The 22,701-nt window shown below is 41.8% G+C and overlaps 1 protein-coding gene across 1 annotated transcript in view; it reads right to left on the reverse strand.

Annotated features, from left to right (window-relative positions):
• Positions 1 to 22,701, reverse strand: part of CFAP58 (cilia and flagella associated protein 58) — a 462,734-nt gene that overhangs the window by 206,365 nt on the left and 233,668 nt on the right. The window contains exons 14-15 of the mRNA XM_030202779.1: positions 17,337 to 17,448; positions 14,312 to 14,416 (exon numbers count right to left, since the gene is read on the reverse strand). Of these exons, the coding sequence (XP_030058639.1) occupies positions 14,312 to 14,416; positions 17,337 to 17,448 (217 nt within the window). The remainder of the gene's footprint in view (positions 1 to 14,311; positions 14,417 to 17,336; positions 17,449 to 22,701) is intronic.

The raw sequence follows: 22,701 nt of genomic DNA on the forward strand, positions 1-22,701 counted from the left end.
TAAGGGCGAGGAAAGTATTGGGTGAGAAGGAACAAGGATAGGGGAATTGAGTAGTGGTTAGGAGCCAAAAGCAGTGGTGAAAAGGTGGGTTTTCAGCATAGATTTGAAAACAGGTAGAGATGGAGCTAGAGTCCATTCCAGGCATAAGGTGCCGCAAGGGAAAAGGAACGAAGCCTGGAATTAGCAGTGGAGGAGAAGGGGGACGACAAGAGAGATTTGTCCAGCGAGCGGAGATTACGGGGAGGAATGTAGGGAGAGTACAAGACCACCTACGCATCCACCTTCTCCTATATTAGCGCTCATTTGTGGAATGGTCTATCTAAATTGGTGAAACTTTACTCCTGATCACCCGACCTTCAAAAACGCCTCAAGACCTTTTTATTTGGCAGAGCTTACGCTCAAATCCCGCCTAGCATCGCTTACTTCTGAACTGTCTCTGTCAAGGCGTCATATTGATCACCACTATTCTTTCTGTTTTTCCTTTCTTTGCTTTTACCCTTTCGCTCTTACACTTCTAGAAATTGATTGTTTGTTTGCTGAATTGATGTATGTTTTCACAGACTGTTGTAAGCCACATTGAGCCTGCCCGTGGGTGGGAAATTGTGGGATATAAATGCTATAAATAAATAAATAATACAATCTTTTCTACATCCTTGGCGAGGCATGAAGGGGAGGTGCATATGAATATCTACTTTAGCAGCTGGAATCTCAAAGTAAACTTTAACTGAGTCTATATAAAGGTGATGCAGCATCTTTTCTCCTTATGAAAGCAAAGGGATGTTGTCTTCCCCATGGACCACTTCAGTTTCACTGCTAAAGTCCAATAGGTCCACATCAGATGCGCAAATACAGTACAGCATACATGGCTGTTCAAATCTGTGGCGTAGCCACAGGTGGGTTTATGGCTCAGGCCCACCCAGCAGTAGCACATGTTTAGTGGTAACTGGTGGGAATCCCAAGCTCCGCCAGCTGAAGATTTTCCCCTGATGGTAACAAAAACGCTACTCTCCACGACACCGGCACCTGCGCATGCTCAGTTTTCAGTGCAATACTGCTCCCAAGGTGGAAAGAAGCGTTTTCCCACCAGCTGAGACTTTTTTTTGGAGGGGGGGAGGACACTTGGTGCCCACCCAATTCTTGCCTAGGCCCACCCAAAATCTGTTGTCTGGCTACGCCCCTGGTTCAAATAATCAATAACAGTAGTAATAGTTTACAATTTAGGGAGTGGAGGAGTGGCCTAGTGGTTAGGGTGGTGGACTTTGATCCTGGGGAACTGAGGAACTGAGTTCGATTCCCGGCACAGGCAGCTCCTTGTGACTCTGGGCAAGTCACTTAACCCTCCATTGCCCCATGTAAGCCGCATTGAGCCTGCCATGAGTGGGAAAGCGCGGGGTACAAATGTAACAAAAATAAAATAGATACTATTGGAGATTCTACATGGAATGTTGCTACTATTGGAGATTCTACATGGAATGTTGCTATTCCACTAGCAACATTCCATGTAGAAGGCTGCGCAGGCTTCTGTTTCTGTGAGTCTGACGTCCTGCACGTATGTGCAGGACGTCAGACTCACAGAAGCAGAAGCCTGCGCGGCCACATTGGTGATCTGCAAGGGCCGAGGCCGACTTCCATATGGAATGTTGCTAGTGGAATAGCAACATTCCATGTAGAATCTCAAATAGTAGCAACAGTGGAGGAGTGGCCTAGTGGTTAGGGTGGTGGACTTTGGTCCTGAGGAACTGAGTTCGATTCCCACTTCAGGCACAGGCAGCTCCTTGTGACTCTGGGCAAGTCACGTAACCCTCCATTGCCCCATGTAAGCCGCATTGAGCCTGCCATGAGTGGGAAAGCACGGGGGAAACAAATGTAAAAAAAAAAAAATCTAAAAAATTTAAGAAAATAGTTTATCAGTAACTTCATCAGACAAATTTATAGTACATTTTGCATAATGGAATTCCAAAAGCTACTGCAGGGCTCTAGGGGTGAAAAAAAAATTATGATAAGGTGGTACTGAATATTCCTCATTTTGTAGCTGATGGATATTATACCACATAACAGTTGTTCAGAGAAGCTCACTGAACAATCTTTGCTCAATGAAGACTTGAATACAAATTTTTGCAATAATCTAAGCCCTAATGCCAAATTTCCCGTTAATGGAGATGAAGGGAATATGCTTGAATGCCTAGTTGAACTGCTGTATGCTCTTATCAGTGTGACAATAGAAAGGGAGAAGTCACAGAGATCATATGTCAGATAATGGAATTAAAACAAGAATTTGGATCAAAGAACACTGCTTTGATTCTGCCTTTTCCATCTCAGGATAATGTTGATGCTACTAAAATAAAAGAGCCCTCATCGTTAACATTTAATCTTCAGATTTGGCAACAATTGATGCAAGAGGAGAAGTGGTTCCTTTCCTAAATAGGATTTGAATTTTTAACATTGACAGGCGTAAGTGGATGACATCATCGCACTTTGCTGGGACAGAACTGCCCCCTCCCCATGTGTGTGTGTGTGTCTGTGTGTAATACAGACTTCCTGTCGTTTTTCCATTTGCTCTCTGGAGCTAGGTCTTGCTCTCAATGCAATCCAGAATTTGATGTTTCCCTAGGTACCATTTTTAATTACCCCTCTCTAGACCCCCGCCGGACCCTTGCTCACGGAGGTGAAGAGAGGGTTTCAGAAGGCTCATAATAAGTCTCTTAAATATGACCTCTGCTTTCTGACTCTTGACGTCTAAGAGCATCTTGGTGTATCTGCTCTCCCACATAGTGAGTTAATAAGGAGGAGTTTCTTTGTTTATGTGGATAATATAGTCCAGTCCAGTCCAGCAAAGCCTTCTAGTCATAGGACAGAATCGCTCCTTGGAAGTTACCAGGCAAAAAGCACATTCAAATCAATAACGCTCACACAGACCCGAGGAAGGGGTCCCTTTCTTGCCCCTTAATGATGCAGGATTTGATAATCCTGTTAGAACAGTTAACAAGTTAGTTAATAGAGCAGGAGGGAGTTTATTTTTAGCCTATTTTATAAAATCTGTGCAAAAATCATGACAGCCCACTCTCTTCACCTGAGCAAACTGAGTATGCACTTACTTGCACTGTGTATACTTGTATGCACTTTTAAAGAAAAGATCTCTTTACATGCAAAAAAGGTTTACAAAAATACACCCTATGGGCGGGATTCAGTAAATGGCATTCAAAATATGGCAACAAATAAAATCAGCGCTGAAAGGTATTCTATAAAGGGCATTTTGGGATGGGCGCCCTTTATATAATAGCACATAGCGTGGGATCCACACTCAACTTTGGGGGTGAGGTTTTACACCAACTGAAACCAGGTGTAAATCCCGCCGCAAGTTGGACACAGATCCTCACTATTCTATAATACTGAGCGCATCTTAAGGGAACACTCCTGAGCCTACATGTCTGAGTTAATAGACTTACCACCCAGAAACGCTAAAAGATCATCCCGAACTTTCCTCAACCTCCACTTCCCTAACTGCAAGGGCTTGAAATACAAAGCGCTGCACGCGTCAACCTTTTCATACATGAGCACGCAGTTCTGGAACACACTGCCGCGCAACCTGAAAACGATCTACGAACAAACCACCTTCCACAAATTATTGAAGACACATCTTTTTGATAAAATTTATGGAAAGAACCAAAACACATAAAGTCCACACTCACTGTTCAGTAATGCATCAATACATCCACTTCTGAATTCTCATCCCCCGAAATCTCACCACATTCATACCTTTACTCACAGAAGAATGAATACCATATGTTTTCTTGTTATTATATATTGCCCTTTAGTTTCCCGTTGTTTCCTTCCAATGTTTCACTGTTCTTTTCCATTGCTATATTCCTTAACGACATTTGATTTTTGTCTCGTATAACTCTTCACAATGTAATCCATAACCGAATTGTAACAAATTGTATTTCCATCATTCATAATGTATTGTAAGCCACACTGAGCCCGCAAAAAGGTGGGAAAATGTGGGATACAAATGCAATAAAATAAATAAATCCACCCATGTCCCTCCCATCATTATGTCCCCTTTGCGAATCCACGTGGAACACGTAGGCACTATTCTATAAATGGGTGCACAAGTGTGTTTTCTTGCAGCTCTGCCGTTTCTGCTCCTCGCATCCAGTTGAACTTTTCCATGCCGAGTAGCGTCTAACGTTAGGTACCATATATAGAATTCCCCTATATATGTATAAATAATTTCAAGGGACTCAATCTGTCTCCTGAGGTACAGTTTTCTCTCTAGGGATATCTATCATAGCTGAGACTATACAGTCTGGAATCCCTCCTATAAGTACAGGAACTTCTCAAAATTCAACATCTGCTGCGGTAGCCAGACATCACTCTTAGTTATATGCCTTTGACCTATAAGATGATCTTCCATGTTGTGAGAGAAATAGACCCCTGTACTATGTTAAAGGACATTTCTTGCACTTGAAACTCTTTTTCCATGAGATGTTGATTTTAAGTACCATCAAGTCATTGTCAGCTCATGGGTGAACTTCTGGATCGTTGCCCTGAACTGTGTTCTGTCTTTAGTCAAGTGGCTAGTCATTGATAGAGCAGCATTCATAGCTGCTGTTATTGTATCAATTCATTGCATTATTGGTCTTCATTTTTTCCATTGACCTTCATCGTTGCCAAGCATGTTTTTTATTAATGATCTTTCTCATTGCATGATGTGTCTGAATGAAATATGAAAGCCAAAATCTTGTAATTGGAGCTTCCAACGAAAGCTTAGGTTTGATTTCCTCCTATACTGATTGATTTGTTCATTGGGCAGTCTGCAGTATATGCATTATTCTTCTCCAGAACCAGAATTCAAAGACATCAATTTTCTCCGTGTTTTGCTTCTTCACTATCCAACTTTCCCATCCATATGACACTATGGCTTGGACAAGATGAAACTTTGTATGTGAAGATACATCTCTATGCTTGACGATCTTGTCTAGGTCCTTTATAGCAATTCTGCCAAGAGTGATACATCATCACATTTTTTTGTCTGTTTGCTATTTCATAATTGATTATTGATCCAATCAGATTAACCGCAACAGTCCAGACAACCCAGAATTAATGTTGGACCATCAGGTAGACGTGAGTTCTCTTAGAAAAGTGGGGGTTATGAAGGAAACAAAAAATTGCCAAGAGGTGGTGGTCTATCCCTTACATTGTTGAAGAAAAACTGAGCAATTTGCCTGTATACTAAATACAACCAGAGTGGGGGGTGGTACCAGCAAAAACTGTACCAAGAAACCACTTTGTCAGGATTTTCCCCAGTGGAAACCCAAGAAACCTCTGAAGTCCACCAATCCCAACCACAAAAGAGGGTAAAAGTCAGACATGAGATACCACCATCTCAGGATACTAGAGAACCAGTCAAACTCCCTGAGTGCACACAGGGACAACAACAGTGTGGGTATGATTGTAATGATTCCAAAGAGGAGTGCAGTGAGAAGAATAGGAGAGGACTCCAGTAAGTCTTAACCTTCCACTTTCTTTTCTTACCCATCGTGGTAAATGAACACACAGAGCAACGAGGTGCACTTCATCTCCCATCAGCTAACCTGGAAGCAAAAGAGTAGAGATTACATCCGTGTAACACGTGGGCATGATAGGGATCTGACAGAGCAATTACCACAGAAAGAGGCCCAGGAAGGGGATGTTCAGGAGATCCCCACATTTCTGATGAAACTGAACGTGGTATGAACTGGGAAAAAAAAATACAGCTCCAGGAAGGAAAAGAGGTATCCCAGCTGACATCTAGCCACAGGAAGAAGAAGGCTGATGCATCTGCACCACTCTCACCCTGATAGCCCAGAAGGCCAGGTAAGGCTGTGAAACCCACGTTAAAGCTGACCTATGATAGCCCTGGAAACCCAGTACAAGTGCCTAAAGGGAGCATATAAGCAATTGTCTGCTTCTTATTACACAGTATCCGATGTGACTCTTGAACCCTGGATACCGACTGAATCAATGTCAGTCAATAATATAGCAAATAAATGTCCTTCATAGGTTAATGTTCACCTCTAACATTAATAAAATTCATTGCAAACTGAAGAATGAACATAATTCCATTTGTTATCTTTTATAGGGTAATTTCTTTTTAACTGTGCACGGGTAAAAAGAATGTCCATGTTTTTCTAAGTGCAGATTTTGCAGAATTTTCAAGGTGAAAGTGCACGCTTGGTTCCACTTTGAAAATCACCCCAGGAAAACAATGCACTTACAATATATTTACATCTGCTTATTTACATGCATGAATTTTCTGAGATAATTTATGTGCATACCTTGAATATTCATAAGCATGCATGTAAATAGATTCTAATGTTTCCGATGATGACTTTGATGGACCGGTTTTGTCACTGAAAAGCTTTTCACATTGCTTTTCTCTGCCATGAATCCCTCTCTTTTACATTTGTGAACAGAGAACACAATGACATCTGGTCTGGCCACAGACATTGCAAGCATCAGTAATGGGTATCCATGTTGGATATGGTCCTACTGCACTAGGAACATGTCTTGAAGCTGCTGGGGGGGGGGGGGGGGGTCTTCTCTTGGCACATATCATCTGAAAAAATAGACATAGTGAAATGAAATAATTCAATGATGCCAAAAATTCCCCAGCTAGGAGTTCAAGGTCTATAGGTGGCCTGCAAAAAAAGAAATAAACTTCAACAAAAACCTGACTAAAGTACTATTGGAGAACCCATGACAGTTAATCATGTGACAGGACTCGTGTCGAGTCATTGGATATCGTAATAAACATTTTGTACGCTGTGAAGATCGTCTAGTTTTCTCTTTTCGTCACCTTTGTTGTGTTACGTGTACTTTCGAGACTGAGAGGGTTCCTGTTCTTCTGTGGTATTGTCAATAACTTCCTCATATCCAGAAATCTTGTTTGTAGTCCAGAGCACCAAACCAGTTCCTCAAGAGACGGATTACTAGTCCTGCCACCAGACTCAATAAGGTGTCTTTGTATCAGATCAATTTTATCAGCAACCTCAAGTGACTCAGTGGACACGTAGCAGTCTCCTAACCAGGCAGGCCCCCAATTTGATGCCCACTGACAACCAGTCCACATAAAAGACAACTGGATGATATTTTACCCAATCAAATTACTTCAAGCAGGAGAATGAAATGGATCAGTTGATAAGGGGAAACCCCAGGTGTGTTCTGCCCTCAACTTCAAAATATACAAGATATAGCTGAATTAAAAGTAACTTTTATGCAAGCAATATGTTATGTTGTTCCAGAATGTGCATTTTGTTTTTTGTTTTTTTAAATAAGTTTATTAAAGTTAACATAACAAAACATAGCCATGCAACAAACAATACAAGAAAATAAGATGCACAACACCATACACAAGCTGAGCTGAAGTCGAACTATCAGTCCTTAGAGGATAGATACAGGTCTAAGGATTTCCATCTCAGGACAGTGGATTTATGACCCAGAAGAGAAAGAACAGGAGACTGTTCGTAGGATTTATATAACAGGATCCAGTTCCATCAAACCACCACATTGACATGAGAATTATCTTTCCAATGCGAGATGATCAGTTTCAGGGCAACTGAAACCAGAAAATCAAACAGGAACTTATCTTGCTCAGTGGAAAGAAAGGTAATACATACGGATTTCCAAATTACATATTTAGGCAAAAATGGTTCTTTAAAACCAAAAATCACTTGTAATTTATCCCAGACATGGGACCAAAACAGTGCAAGGTGTGGGCATTCCAACAGAAGGTGCATAAGTGTTCCAGTTTTGCTTTTACAGGACCAACACAAATCACAGTTAGAAGACCGAGATAATTTACTCTTCCTAGGCGTCCACAATGCCCTACGATACATCAAAAACAGAGATTGGGTTATAGCAGCTAACAAGGAGGCCCTAGGGCCAGTCAACCACAAACGAGACCACTGGGCAGCAGACAGTGTGTCGTTCAAGTCCATTTCCCACACATGTTGCGTAGAACTAGGTCTTTAGGACTGTGTAAAACACTGAGGCAGTGTGCCGCTGCCTACACCTATCGCCAAGAAACTCAGAAAGAACAGTGTTGGTTGTGACACCTGTTAGTGACCACTTCTTGGAACTGACAACACTACGCAATTGATACCAATGCAACAACTGTGAATTGGGAAGTGAAAACTCAGCTTGTAACTGAGCAAACATTTTGAGAGAGCCCTCAGAAATCAGTTGACTCAAGAACCAAATGTCTCAGTGCTGCCAAAGCAGCCAATCGACGGTCTCGTTGCCAACCACAAAAAAGTTTATTATGCCACAGGACCACATTGCCAGGAATATCCGCTGATGCAGGAAGGGCCTTTGCCAAGGCAGCAAAAGCTGTAATGGTAGCCAATAGAACTCCTCTAGTTCATTTTGTGATACATTATGCATTTGTGCACACGTTTTTCCAATACAGTATTACCAAAAGCTTGTTAGCTGCCTATATCAAAAAGCACATCCAAATTAAATTGAAAAATAAACATTAACAAAAGAAATATATTTTATCTTGTGGCGGTAGTGATGCAAGTACCATCCACACAACATTAATTTACTTAGCATCAATTTTTGTTATGCAGCATCAAACAGAACCTATTTTTAAAGAATCAGATTTATTTAGGTGCTATCAATGCTAATCAGTCAACTACAGAATATAAACGGAGGAAATAAACTAATTTAATTAATTACTGCTGTAACCGTCTCTGAATCACTGTCAATAATACAACAAAAACTTTCCACCGTAGGTTAATGTTCACCTCTAACATGACTAAAATTCACTGCAAACTAAGATAAACATAATTCCATCTGTTATCTTCTACAGAGTAATGTTATAAGCAGGTAATAAGTATGCACATGCTTTTCTACACGCAGACTTTGCAGAATTTTCAAGGTGAAAGTGCATGCAGGGTTCAGTTTGAAAATCCCCCCCTCGGAAAACAATACACTTACATTTATTCCTGCTTATTGACATGCATAAATGTTCGTTTATATGCATACTCTTGAATCTTCATGTAAGTGAAAACTTCATCTTAACTCTGTCCCTGGAAATGCCTCAGCTCACCACAGGTAAAAGTATATGCATACAAGCTAGATGAGGGCAAAACTATAAGAAGACACCATGAATGTACCTATTTAGGGCTTATTCTATTAAGAAAAGTAGGCACCTGGTTTTCATTATACAATACTAGCATAACTGAGTAGACAGACTCATAGGACTAAGTTCTATAAACAGCGGTGAAAAAAAAAGCGCCAAGTGCTAATCTATAAATGGCGCTCAAGGTTAAGCACCATTTATAGAAAAGTGCTAACCGTCTTTACCACATTCTGTGGCAACAAATTCCAGAGTTTAATTACATGTTGAGTGAAGAAAGATTTTCTCCGATTCGTTTTAAATTTACATCGCATACCCCCTAGTCCTAGTATTTTTGGAAAGCGTGAACAGACGCTTCACATCTACCCGTTCAACTGCACTCATTATTTTATAGACCTCTATCATATCTCCCCTCAGCCATCTTTTCTCCAAGCTGAAGAGCCCTAGCTGCTTTAGCCTTTCCTCATAGGGAAGTCGTCCCATCTCCTTTATCATTTTCGTCGCCCTTCTCTGCACCTTTTCTAATTCCACTATATCTTTTTTGAGATGCGGCGACCAGAATTGAACACAATATTCGAGGTGTGGTCGCACCATGGAGCGATACAAAGGCATTATAACATCCTCAGGGGTTATGGGTTTTTTTACACATGAGCACTTACACCAGCCATAAAGTGGGTATAAATCCTGCCACCTTGATTGGAAAGATATGCATGCAAATTATTGCATTTTATAATTTATATGCATAAATCTGTACTCTGCCCATGGTCTGCCCAGACTCCGCACATGTGAATATCCACTTGCAAAGTGCACATCAAAGATACTCGCATAATTACAGAATAGTGAGTAGGCCAGATTATTGTCATTTATATGAGTATGTGTTCATATCCATGTGCAAGTGTCTAGAATACCAGCATTTCCATGTGTATGTACCATCTAAATCTATGCAGCTCCTTATAGAATTATACCCTATGTGGGGGGAGGGGGATAATTTTATAACAGTGCCTATATTTAGGCACCCTGAGAGAACCTATGTGGTGCCTATTCTAAAAATGAAAATAATACTCTATAAAGAAAAGTAGATGCCAAGCGCAACTGTGTAATATGTGCATACAGTTAGACACGAGCGCTTACGCCAGTCGAAGACCTGGCATAAGTGTTTGTGGCTAAGTGCTGGAGAGACGTAAAGTATGTAACAGACTCCAGACTCCGTTCCTTTTATCTTGCTGCACCATATGCCTGGAATAGACTTCCTGAGCCGGTAGGTCAAGCTCCATCTCTGGCCGTCTTCAAATCTAAGCTAAAAGCCCACCTTTTTGATGCTGGTTTTAACTCCTAACCCTTATTCCCTTGTTCAGAACCCTTATTTTATCATCCTCACTTTAATATTCCCTTATCTCTTGTTTGTTCTGTCTGTCTGTCTGTCCTAATTAGATTGTAAGATCTGTGGCGCAGGGACTGTCTCTTCATGTTCAAGTGTACAGCGCTGTGTACATCTAGTAGCGCTTTAGAAATGATAAGTAGTAGTAACAGATCGTATTCTATAAGTCTTGCCCATGCTCCGCCCATGTGTGCATCTACCTGTAAAATATACGCTGGCCGATATTCAAAGCGAGCTAACTGGCTGGGAATGTCCGCTGACCGTTTAACATAACCAGTTAGTGCTGCTGAAAATGACCAGTTAGGGCCGAACTTCAAGCCGGTAGGTCATGGGAATGTCAGGTTACGTCCCGATATTCAGATGTAACCGGCCAGGTTTAACGGATAAATAAAACTGCATAGAAACAAGACAGTACATAAAGGCCAAATAACCCAGTCTGCCCATCCACGGCATCCACTATCTCCTCCTCTCCCTATGAGACCCCTATTTGACTGTCCCGCACTTTCTTGAATTCCTCCACCTCCACTGGGAGGCTATTCCACGCATCTACCACCCTTTTCATAAAAATATATTTCCTTGGATTACTGCTGAGCCTATAACCTCTTAACTTCATCCTATGCCTTCTCACTCCAGCGTTTTCCTTCATTTGAAAAAGGCTCACCTCCTGTACATTAATGCCACAGAAATAGTTAAACATCGCTATCATTTCCCCTCTCTCCCGCCTTTCTTCCAGAGTATACATATTGAGGTCAATACGTCTGCCTCCATATGCTTTATGACAGAGACCAAGTTTGTAGTCACCCTCTAGACCGACTCCATCCTGTTTATATCTTTCTGAAGGTGCAGCCTCCAGAACTGCATGCAGTATTCTAAATGAGGCCTCACCACATACAAGGACACTATCACCTCTTTTTTCCTGCTGACCATTCCTCTCCCTATGCACCCAAGCATCCTTCAGGCTTTTCTACTTGTTTGGCCACCTTAAGGTCACCCCCAAGTCCCGCTCTTCTTTCACACAGCCTATACTATACAATTCCCTTGAATTGTTGTAGCCCAAATGCATGACTCTGCATTTTTTAGAATTAAATCTTAGTTGCCAATTTCTGGACCATTCTTCAAGCTTCACTAGATCCCTCCTCATGCTTTCCACATAGCTGTCCTATCTTTATCGGTTAACCCGTGGCCAGTTAAGTCTGAATATTAACTTAAGAAAACAACAAAAACGGAAGATGTCCAGAAAGACCAAACTCAAATCACAGATGTAAAAAAGCCCAATTCGTTTATTAAGATCCTACATGGTCCGTGTTTCGGCCAAAGAGGCCTCCTTCAGGGGTAAATTGGCATCTACAGATATTCTTCCAAAGGTTCTTACAAATTGAGACAAATAGTACCAGGAGATTTGTCTCAATTTGTGAGAACCTTTGGAAGAATATCTGTATATGCCAATTTACCCCTGAAGAAGGCCTCTTTGGCCAAAACACGGACCGTGTAGGGTCTTAATAAACGAATTGGGCTTTTTTACATCTGTGATTTGAGTTTGGTCTTTCTGGACATCTTCCGTTTTTGTTGTTTTCTTGTGTTTTTTACGGGAGATTTGGACTCTCTTTGTTGTGGTTGAATATTAACTTACCCAGTCATATGCAAGCTGGCTTTAAAAATCCAGAAATTCAATGCTGAAGCCTGGACAGGGCCCAGAATTGAATTTATTTATTTATTTATTGTTTGTACATTTATACCCCACATTTTTCCCACTGTTGTGCAGGCTCAAAGTGGTTTACAGTGCATTAAATAAATACATATACAAGAAAATGAATTAGAATAGAAGGAATGGGGAAGAAGAAAATAGGGAAGGAGAGGAAAGTCTAAAATGGTCCGTAGGTACGTTGATAGAAAGGACTGCAGGCAATACGTTGAATCCGTGGAGTTGACTGAACAGGCGACCAGATACACCAGGATGATCTGGCACGAAGTTGCACCTTGACCGTCCACTCCTGCTCCCAGAGCTATCGGTGCAACGGCCCATTCATTCGCAGACATCCTCAACGGGAACAGAGTGGGAGTTAACCAGACAAGCCAAGCAGGCCGGTATTGCAGCTTGAGTCGGCAGGGCAGCACGTTCCAGGAGGGCCCAACGGTGCAGCTGCAATGACCAACGGCCAGCAACCGACCGAGCAGCAGGCCGAGGACAGCGGGAGACCCGCAGCGCTGAAGAAGCCGGTCTCCGTTTGTATCTGAGGCGCTGGAGGATTGAGTGACTTGTCCAAGGTCTGAACGAGTGTTAGCACTGGCAGTGAACAAAAAGCTGCCGTCTGCCGCTGGCTGAATATCGGGAGGAATAAGATATGCACATATTTACAGAATGGTACATAGGCATCTATATGCCATTATTCCAATGATATATGTGTGCAATAGGTATGTAAATGTTAAGAGTCTATTTTGATGAATTATCCCTGATGTGTATACTAGGAGTCATCTTAATACCTGACTGATTGTCTTCACTGGTACAGACCATGATGAGCTCTCCGCTCTGAGGACTCTACTATGCTGGAGGTGCCAAATTTTCAGCTCTCTCAGCTTCAGTACACGCACAGAAGGATTTATTCCATTATTGGTCTAATGGAATGGAATAAGTTACCGGTTGCTCTTAGGAAGCAGGAGAATTTGACAGTGTTTAAAATGTTGTAACAGGCTGGTTTTTGAATTACGATTGCAATGACTGTAGAATCACAGTTTGATTGCCTATTACCTTGTTTTATTGTTGTGTGGAATATGTTTTATTATGTATGTTATTCTGTACTCCGCTTTGGACAAAAGTGGAATATAAATTAAAATAAATGAAATGAAAATTTTACACACACATCGAGTGAGAAGTTTTCAAAAAGTCAATTTCTAGGTGTAACGCACTGTTCTGCCCGTAGGAATGCTTTCGAAAATTACCCTCCATAAATGTGAGGTGATTCTTGTCTAAACTCATTATTAATGCAACAAGTATACTGCAACATTAATTTTTATCACAAAGGTAATATGAGGCTTTTGTAAGCGATTATGCAAAACAAAGCTGCCACCATCACATGAAATCCCACAGCACCGTGTCAAGTATGTACTGAACACTAAAATTAGCAAAAGAAATTATAAATGCATATGATTCACAAATTATTCTAGATAAAGCACTATTAACATGTAACCTTTCATTATACAAAATTAAGTATCCAAACACTAATAATCTACTACAATTTGAATAATGTTGAATCATCTTTCAGCACACATAATTTAAAAACAGATTCACAGTAAAGTAAATTAAGTATGGTAAAATGTTCAAAATATGGTTGAAAAGGATACTTATATGAAGTTTATTTTACTGACAGAACACAGTAGATGAAATCAGTCTTTCATCATCCAGCAACAAAAGCCAAACGCCATCTTTCAGCTATATGTTAATCACTGTTGCCACCTACAGTTAGTTATGGGACTTGCAGCTATATACAAGTAGCAGAACTCTGCTCTTTTTAACAGCAGACAACAGCTGGAGACTGGCATGCAGCACAGAAACAGGCAAACAAAACGGGCAGAAGTCAGTCACCATCCACTTGTGACCGTGTGTCTGCACCCAGATTTATCTGAGACTGTGTATGTTATAGCTATCAATAAAAAAAATTGTATACTATCATCAGATCATCCTGGTGACTGATTACTTCCACCTTTTTCGTTTTCCTGGTGATTGCTTGTCGAAGACCTAGTTTTCCTGTTTTGGTTGGAATTCAGGATAGAATCAAAATCTGGGTTACGGATACTAAAAAAGTATAATGAGTCACCTGCAGAAGCAATTCTTTCTCAACCACCTCTTCTGTTTTGTTGATGAGTCGTCTTTGAAGAGTATGGATCTTCTGTATCAGTTCATATGTGCTTGGGTCACTGGCCTGTTCAAAAGATAACACTGTTCATTAAACCATAGTCACGGCCCCTTTTTAAGCTATCAAAATGATTCTCAATATATATTTTTTAAGTCAAATATTTTGTTTGCATTTTTTGTGCTTTGATTTCTGTAGCTATCATCAGATTAGTTTTATTTTGCATTTGTCAACTTAGAAAGCAAGGATGACTCTACTTGACATGGTCAACGCACATCAAGCATTAACTGATAGATCTCTCAGAGTACAAGCAGATCTCCACATGGATTTCTTTGCTATCCCCAGTCAGTATTGCAGTTCCTGGCACCAGTCAAATGCAGTTAAGTGCTCACAGATGTCTGAAGATTCTCCATGGACGTAGTTGACAGTTTCATATGGGGGGGGGGGGGGGCAAAGGGTGGGGTGTGTCTCTCTCCCACCGCCGCCTCCCCCCTCCCCTCCGGAGTCTTCCAGTGGCACCCAGTATCACCCTCCTCTGTCTTCCAATCCCCCAAGCCACCGGCAGCCTCAGCAAAAGAAGCTATAGACCTGCCCCGGAGGCCCTTCTCTCTCTTACAGCTTCCCGCCTGCAAAGGAACAGGAAGTTGAAGGAGAAGGAAAGGCTTCCGGGGGCAGATCTAAAGCAGCGTGCGTGCTGCTTTCTCGCAGAGGCTGCCGGTGGCTCAGGGATTGGAGGATGGGGTGGCAGCTCATTTGGAGGGGCACTGCCTCCCTCACCCCTCCCCCCAAACTATGCCCATGAGCTTCTCGTATGATTTCTCACCTTTAACTTAAAATATTTATCTCTGTTAATACTTAATGCTTCTGAAGAATTTAGCCAAGCAACTGCCTGCTGGAATGAGAGGATTTTTGTTCTCTCTCCATCTTACAATTGGTAAAATGGACCCTAGGTACTTTTCTTTTTCCAGAATTATTCTCTTCTATGATACCACTAGACACTGGTATAGAAACAAATTCTTCTGGAAGACCAAGGTATCTTGGAGTCTTGGCACCTACTGAGCATTTAAAGCAAAACTGAACCACAGTACATACAAAGACTGGACAGTTTCTGAACAGCATGTACTCCATAGCTGACACACAGATTGAGGGGAATTCTATAAAGGGTGCTCAAAATCTGGTACTGGAAAAAAAATTGGAGCCCAAGCGTGATTCTATAAAGGGTGCATGCTCTTTATAGAATAACATGTAGTGCCAATTCCCACACCTAACTTTAAGCGCCAGACTTATGCCTGCGAAAATCAGGTGTAAATTCTGGCGCCCAAGATAGGCGAAGAGAGGCAGTATTCTATAACTATGTATGCAACTTTTCAGGATGCCCCTGACACGACCATGGCTATGCCTTCTTTTGAGCTACACGCTAATAGAGTTAGGTGCCATGCCTTATAGAATAGTGCGTTTAAATGAGCACCAATTAACTTCAATAATTGGTTGTTAGCACCCAATTATTGATAGTTGAGCTCGTTACTCAATTAATTTGTGCACACACCTTGGGTGTGCAAATTAAGGCTCCATATATAGAATCTCGGGAATAGTTCCTTACCATACGCATTAAGTTCGTTAACAATTAGCACAGATGCACTCAGGGCATTATTCTATAAAGGTTGTGCTCCTAAATTTACGCTCCTAAATTACGAATGTAATCTATGCTCCTAGTTTAGGGCCTACTACGCTCATAGATTTAGCATACATTTAGAAGCATAAATTAAGCTTGTAAATTTAGGAGCATAACATTCATAGAATAAGACCTTAATAATATGCCTCCTTTTCTGGAGACGTTATTAAATGCATCTGAACTAACTGCAGGGAGTGGAGGAGTGGCCTAGTGGTTAGGGTGGTGGACTTTGGTCCTGGGGAACTGAGGAACTGAGTTCGATTCCCACCTCAGGCACAGGCAGCTCCTTGTGACTCTCCATTGCCCCATGTAAGCCGCATTGAGCCTGCCATGAGTGGGAATGTGCGGCGTACAAATATAACAAAAAAAAAAATGACAGTGCACACTAATTACTGTGTGCTAACTGCAAGTGCGAACTCCATGCCCGATCTGAACTGGCATCACAACAAGAGAACTACTGCACACATCAAACTGCTACAGCTTTCAACAGAGTTCTCTCTGAGAGATGACTGCCACCTACTAGGCCATCCTCAGCATACAATTAGCTATAACACTGCCTTCTACATAGGGGGACTGGAACAGATCGGCTTAATAAAAAGGGCTAGATATTCAAAAACAGATGAGTTCCTAAATTTAGGAACCTAAGTTAAGTTCTTAAGAGTTTAGCCTCCTAACTTTGAGAGTTAGACTCCTAAATTAGCATCTTTGAAAATTTTCTAGTCTGAGTCACTAGGCTACTAAGGGCTCCTTGTACAAAGCCGCGGGACTGATTCCCATTCAGCAAATGCGACAAAGCCCACAGGAATTGAACGGGCCTTGTTGCATTTACCGCACCGAAAATCAGTACTGTGGCTTTGTAAAAGGAGCCCTAAATTTATTTATTTAGATTTTGCTCACACCTTTTTCAGTAGTATCTCAAGGTGAGTTACATTTGCATGCGATTTTCTTAGTGAATCCCTCTGTGATTCTAAATCGGTAAATTTTTACCGATTTGGAAACGCAGACGGATCCTTAACGGGACCTTTGTGCATCTGGCTCTTAGTAAGAGATAAACCAAGCTTCAGTGTATGGAATCATAGCTGAATCTAGTGGAAGTCAAATTAAGGAAGACTTTGGAACAAAGATCAGCACAGAGCAGCCAGCAAAACTAACAGTGTAGAAGCAACCAATCATTAGAAACATGGCAATACTGAACATTCAGTCTGCCCCTTCCTTTGAATGATGAAGTATTTATAATTAAAATCAGCATTGCGCTGTGCTTGTACTTTCCAGCCGTGAGCTTTTGAAGCTCTCTACAAAGTCATATTCAACAGTCACCTCCAGTCTTCTCCATCGGTGCACATTCATGGGATTCTCCAGTTCTTCCTCCAAAGCTCGACACCGGGTCCGTTCCTTCAATAACTCCCTCTGTATGTGGTAAATCTCTCGCCTTAAACAAAACAAAACAAAGCATGACCCTCTGGAAAACATTCATCAATTAATTTCAATATTAGCATTTTATCGTCTCAAAAACAGATTATGGATATCAACTACAGGAGATAACAAAAGAGAGGGAACAAAGTACAAACTAAAGTCCAAACAAAAAAAAAAACAGCACCACAGGCCTTTAAAAACGGAACACAGTTCTTTAATGAATGAGCCTTGACAAAAAGACCCGACACGGGCCGTGTTTCGGTGACTAGCACCTGCGTCAGGGGTCCCCACGTCTCATGGATACAGAAAGTGAAAATGCCTTGGTGCTTTGTAGCTTTTACTACATGAGACGTGGGGACCCCTGACGCAGGTGCTAGTCACCGAAACACAGCCCGTGTCGGGTCTTTTTGTCAAGGCTCATTCATTAAAGAACTGTGTTCCGTTTTTAAAGGCCCGTGGTGCTGTTTTTTTTGTATCAACTACAGGAGAAACATAAATAGAAAAAAAATGGCACATAAAGAAAAGGGCTTTTCTAAGGCATCCTTTATTTATTTACAGTATTTATTATCCACACGAACTATATATCCTCAGAAGAGTACAATTAAAACACTCATAAATGATCAGCAAAACTACTTACACATTAAACAGCTCAATATTCCCTAACACACATTTTCTCCTTTCTCTATTCATAACCTCCAATAATTTTTTCAGCCTTGTTGTAAACCAAAAATAATAATCATCTCAGTCCCAACAAGAGAGATACCCTACACAATAATTAAGGGGTACTTTACTAAGGTGCGCTGAAAAATGGCTTGCAGTAGTGTAGGCGTGGGTTTTGGGCACGCGCTGGTCCAGTTTTCAGCATGCCTATAAAATGGGCCTTTTTAAAATTTTTGCCGAAATTGGATGTGTGGCAAAATCAAAATTGGAGCACGTCCATTTTGGGTACGAGTCCTTACAGCCAGCCACTGACCTAGCGGTAAAGTCTCACACGGTAACCGGGTCGTAGTGACCTACGCAAGTCAAATGCCACTTGGTACGTGTCCAATACGTGCATCCAACGCATATCAAATGTGCGCCAAAAATAAGATTACCGTAGGAGCCACGCCATAGCTGGGCGTTAACTCCATTTTGGCATGCATTGGGCGTGTGTAGACGCTTACACAGCTTAGTAAAAGACCCCTTAATTTCTCAACTGACCTCTAGTTTTCTCCCCATGTCCCAATTAAGGACACTCTGAGGCATATTTTCAAAGCACTTTGGGAGGCTAAGTTCCATAGGTTTCTATGGAACTTTGGGAGGCTAAGTGCTTTGAAAATGAGCCTGTCTGTGTTTATTGCATAGTTTCTTGAATTCCATTACTAATTTTGTCTCCACTGCCTCCACTAGGATGCTGCTTTACATCTTCCTAGACACATATAGGGGTCCTTTTACTAAGGTGCGCGTGTATTTTGGGCGCACTCAAATCCATTTTTCAGCGTGCCTGTAAAAAAAATGCCTTTTAAAAAATTTTTGCCGAAAATAGACGTGCAGTAAAATAAAAATTGGTGCGCATCCATTTTGGGTCTGAGACCTTACCGCCAGCCATTGACTTAGCTGTAAGGTACCTCGTGTTAACCATGTGGTAATCGCCTATACACGTCAAATCGGAGTTACTGCCCAATTTTCACCATGCGCCAGAAAATAAAATATATATTCTGGTGCGTGTAGCGGACGCACATCAAAAATGAAATTGCTGCACAGACCACGCGGTAACTCAGAATTGGCGCCTATGTGGCTTAGTAAAAGGGCTCCACAGTGATCTCTTGTTCTAGAGTTGCTCTTCCCAAATGGGGTTGCAAGACAAGTGTTTGGGATCATGACATGAGCAGGCCCCCCCCCAAAAAAAAACCCTCACCAGCCCACCCATTCCAATGAGCCCACACCATAATTAGGCCTGTTTGGGCTCCACAGAAGGCAGGGGACAATGACAGCATCAGCTGTATAGCTGTAAGAAAATCATGAGAAGTGGCACAGATGGAAAGGTAGGCCTTTTGGGGACACATGCTTTCTGTGGCCTTGACAATGGGATCACAGCCATGGAAAGTTTGATAAACACTGTTCTAGAGCATTCTTTCCTCTGAAAAATGGTTGTTTTATGTGTATCACTTATAATTTTGGGGCAACTGCAAGTCTCTATCCTGTTTGCTTTACCTTTCCTCTAGGGTACACATATTTAGGTCCTTATGTTTCAGGGGCGTAGCCAGACAACAGAATTTGGGTGGGCCTAGGCAAGAAGTGGGTGGGCATTAAGTGTTCACCCACCATCCAAAAAATATTTCAGCTGGTGAGAAAACGCTTCTTTCCATCTTGGCAGACTGCAGCAGACATGCGCTGAAAACTGAGCATGCGCAGGTGCCAGTATCATGGAGAGTAGCGTTTCCGTTACTATCAGGGGGAAGTCTTCAGCTTGCCAAGCTTGGGATCCCCACCAGCTACCGCTAAATGTGTGCTACTGTTGGGTGGGCCGGAGCCCTAAGTGGGTGGGCCCCGGCCCACATAGGCCCACCTGTGCTTACGCCACTGGTTTCACCTCATAAGAATTTTGCTTTAGAATCTACAACCATTTGGATAACCCTTCTCTGGACTGCCTCCATCTTTTTAAAGACAGCAAAATAATTATTGGTCCCAATATTCAAAATGATTTAATTGTGCACAAGAGGCTCCTGCCTGGTTAAATCATGCTCAGCAGGTCAGGAGGGGTCATTCAGCAACACTTAACAGGGCAGTGTCACTGAATATCCGCTCTGACCACCGCAGCACTGTCTGGGCACTGCCTGGATGGTCTGGATGGTGCCAGGGGTTTTACAGGCACCAGCATTATTCAGTCAGTGTCCGCACGGCTAACTGAGAACACAGGGACTTCTTAAATAGCAGTCATACCTATGCTCGGTTAGCTATGCAGTTATGGTACTGAATATCAGCAATGCCTGTAAACTTTCTGGGTACCACTGCTGTCATGAATATTCAGTGCCAGTGCCCAGATATGCCCTGGTGCTGAACACCCTGGTCTAAATTAGCCAGCAGTGGTCAGTAGTTGACACTTTTGTTTCCAAAAGTTAAAAAAAATGACATTTCTCTATAATATGAGAAAGTGATGTAATTATTGTGTAAATCCATGTGCATAAATAGAAATAAAGGCCAACAAATAAGCTCTAGGTGACACCTTTTTTGTTGGACTAATTTATAATACATCTCTTGGCTAGCTTTCTGAAGTAACACTTCCATCACCAGATCCAAACAAAATCAGAATGTAAAAGCAGAGGGTGATGTTTGATTATATAAGCAAAACATAGATTCTATTATAATGGTGATACGAAGGGATGAGAAAAGGGGAAGGGAAAAGATGAAATTCAGCTAACCTACTGTCATGAAATGCCTAGCCACCCACCTGGGGTTACCCCGCAGTCACTTGGTCTATCCCCAGCACCTGCACCTGCTGCCTGTGCGCTACACTAGCACCCTCCTGCCACCGACTGGGTCCCAACCGCCTCTGGGCAAGTCTCCCACTCTCCAATTATCCCCAGTGATTTCTAGGTTACTGGAACCACACTCCCAGTGGTCCCACAGTTCTCAGAAAGCACTCACAGAGCCAACACAGAAACCACCAGGATTCTTTATAAGTCCAGACAGGCAGAGCAATAAACAATTGTTTATTGTCTTAAAAACTGAACAAGGAACAAAAAATGTGCATTCAGCAAACAAATAACAGGTAACTAAAATGTGGATCAATTATAACACCAACTAAACATTTGTTTACTTTCTAGAAAGTACCTGAGGAGATCAGGACATATAGCTGCTCACCAGTCATCAAATATAACTGTTTTACAGGGCTTCAGCAAAGAGCTTTCTCTCTCTCTTCTCCCGGGCTGAAACTAGGGCAAAAGCCAATGCAATCCAAATGAAAAGAGCTCCTGGGCCAATCAGAGCCCAGTCAACAAGTTTTTTTAAAAAGCTGGTTACATCACTATAGGCATTTCCTTTATCTAAGTGCTAACTAAAAGAAAGAAAGGTCAGTTCTTTGTAACAGCTTAAAACATAACATGCACCACCTGCTGGCCAAACTAGAGAAATGCACTTCAAGAATTAATAAAGGCAGTTTTATAGGTTTCAAACACACTGTTCTGTCACACCTACCCTTTCTCCCTTCCCCTTCATGCTACTTTCTAAAATTCATTCATTCATTTATTGATTTCTAGCCTTCCTACAGCAATTACTACTAAGGGCCCGGTTTACTAAGCAGTGTTTAAGGGCACATTAGCATTTTTAGGGCACGCTAATGATTAGGACGTGCTAAACGCTAAGTTGCCCATAGAAACATATGGGCAACTCTAGTGTTTAGCACATACTAATTTTAGCATGCGCTAAAAATGCTAGCACGGCTTAGTAAACAGGGCCCTAAGTGGGTTACAACTTACATTAACATTTTTAATATAAAATAGTCAAACTCAACATTTAGTTTAAGACAGTAAAATCAGAAACTAAAACAAAATTTTCTTGAAAATAGCCTACACCTTTCTAATCCTCATAACTCACTTATATGTGTATAGAAACAATAATGATTAATGTTCTTGGTAAATACTGTTTTAAATCCCTTTCGGCACGTAAAGAAGTCAGTTAAATATTTCAGTAATGCAGATGGGGTGCAGCAGGGGCGTAGCCAGACAACAGATTTTGGGTGGGCCTAGGCTAGAACTGGGTGGGCACCAAGTGTTCTCCTCCCCCCCCCCCCCCCCCCCCAAAAAAAATAAATATATCTCATCTGGAGGGAAAACGCTTTTTTCCACCTTGGCAGTCTGAAGCAGGCATGACTGAAAACTGAGAATGCACAGGTGCTGGTATCGTGGAGAGTAGTGTTTTTATTACCATTAGGGGGAAGTCTTCAGCTGGCGGAGCTTGGAATCCCCACCAGCTACGGCTAAACATGTGCTACTGTTGGGTGGGCCTGAGCCCTTAGTGGGTGGGCCAGGCCCACCTGTGGCTACGCCACTGGGGTGCAGGGCTGCTATTCACATTGCATGTAACTAAGTTCTTACTTTACAGTCAATAGGATACAGCAGGGATCTCATGCAAAAACCGTTGACTGAATCACAATACACGTCCAGGAATATATTGCAACCAAAGAGAATCAAAGTAAATCTTTACTATCCCTCAAATTGATTTAAATATCAAACAAAAACACTTAAAAATACTTTGACTCTTAACTCGCAACCAGTGTAAAGATTCTAAT

This window comes from Microcaecilia unicolor, chromosome 5 (genome assembly GCF_901765095.1).
Source record: "Microcaecilia unicolor chromosome 5, aMicUni1.1, whole genome shotgun sequence".
Lineage (NCBI taxonomy): Eukaryota > Metazoa > Chordata > Amphibia > Gymnophiona > Siphonopidae > Microcaecilia > Microcaecilia unicolor.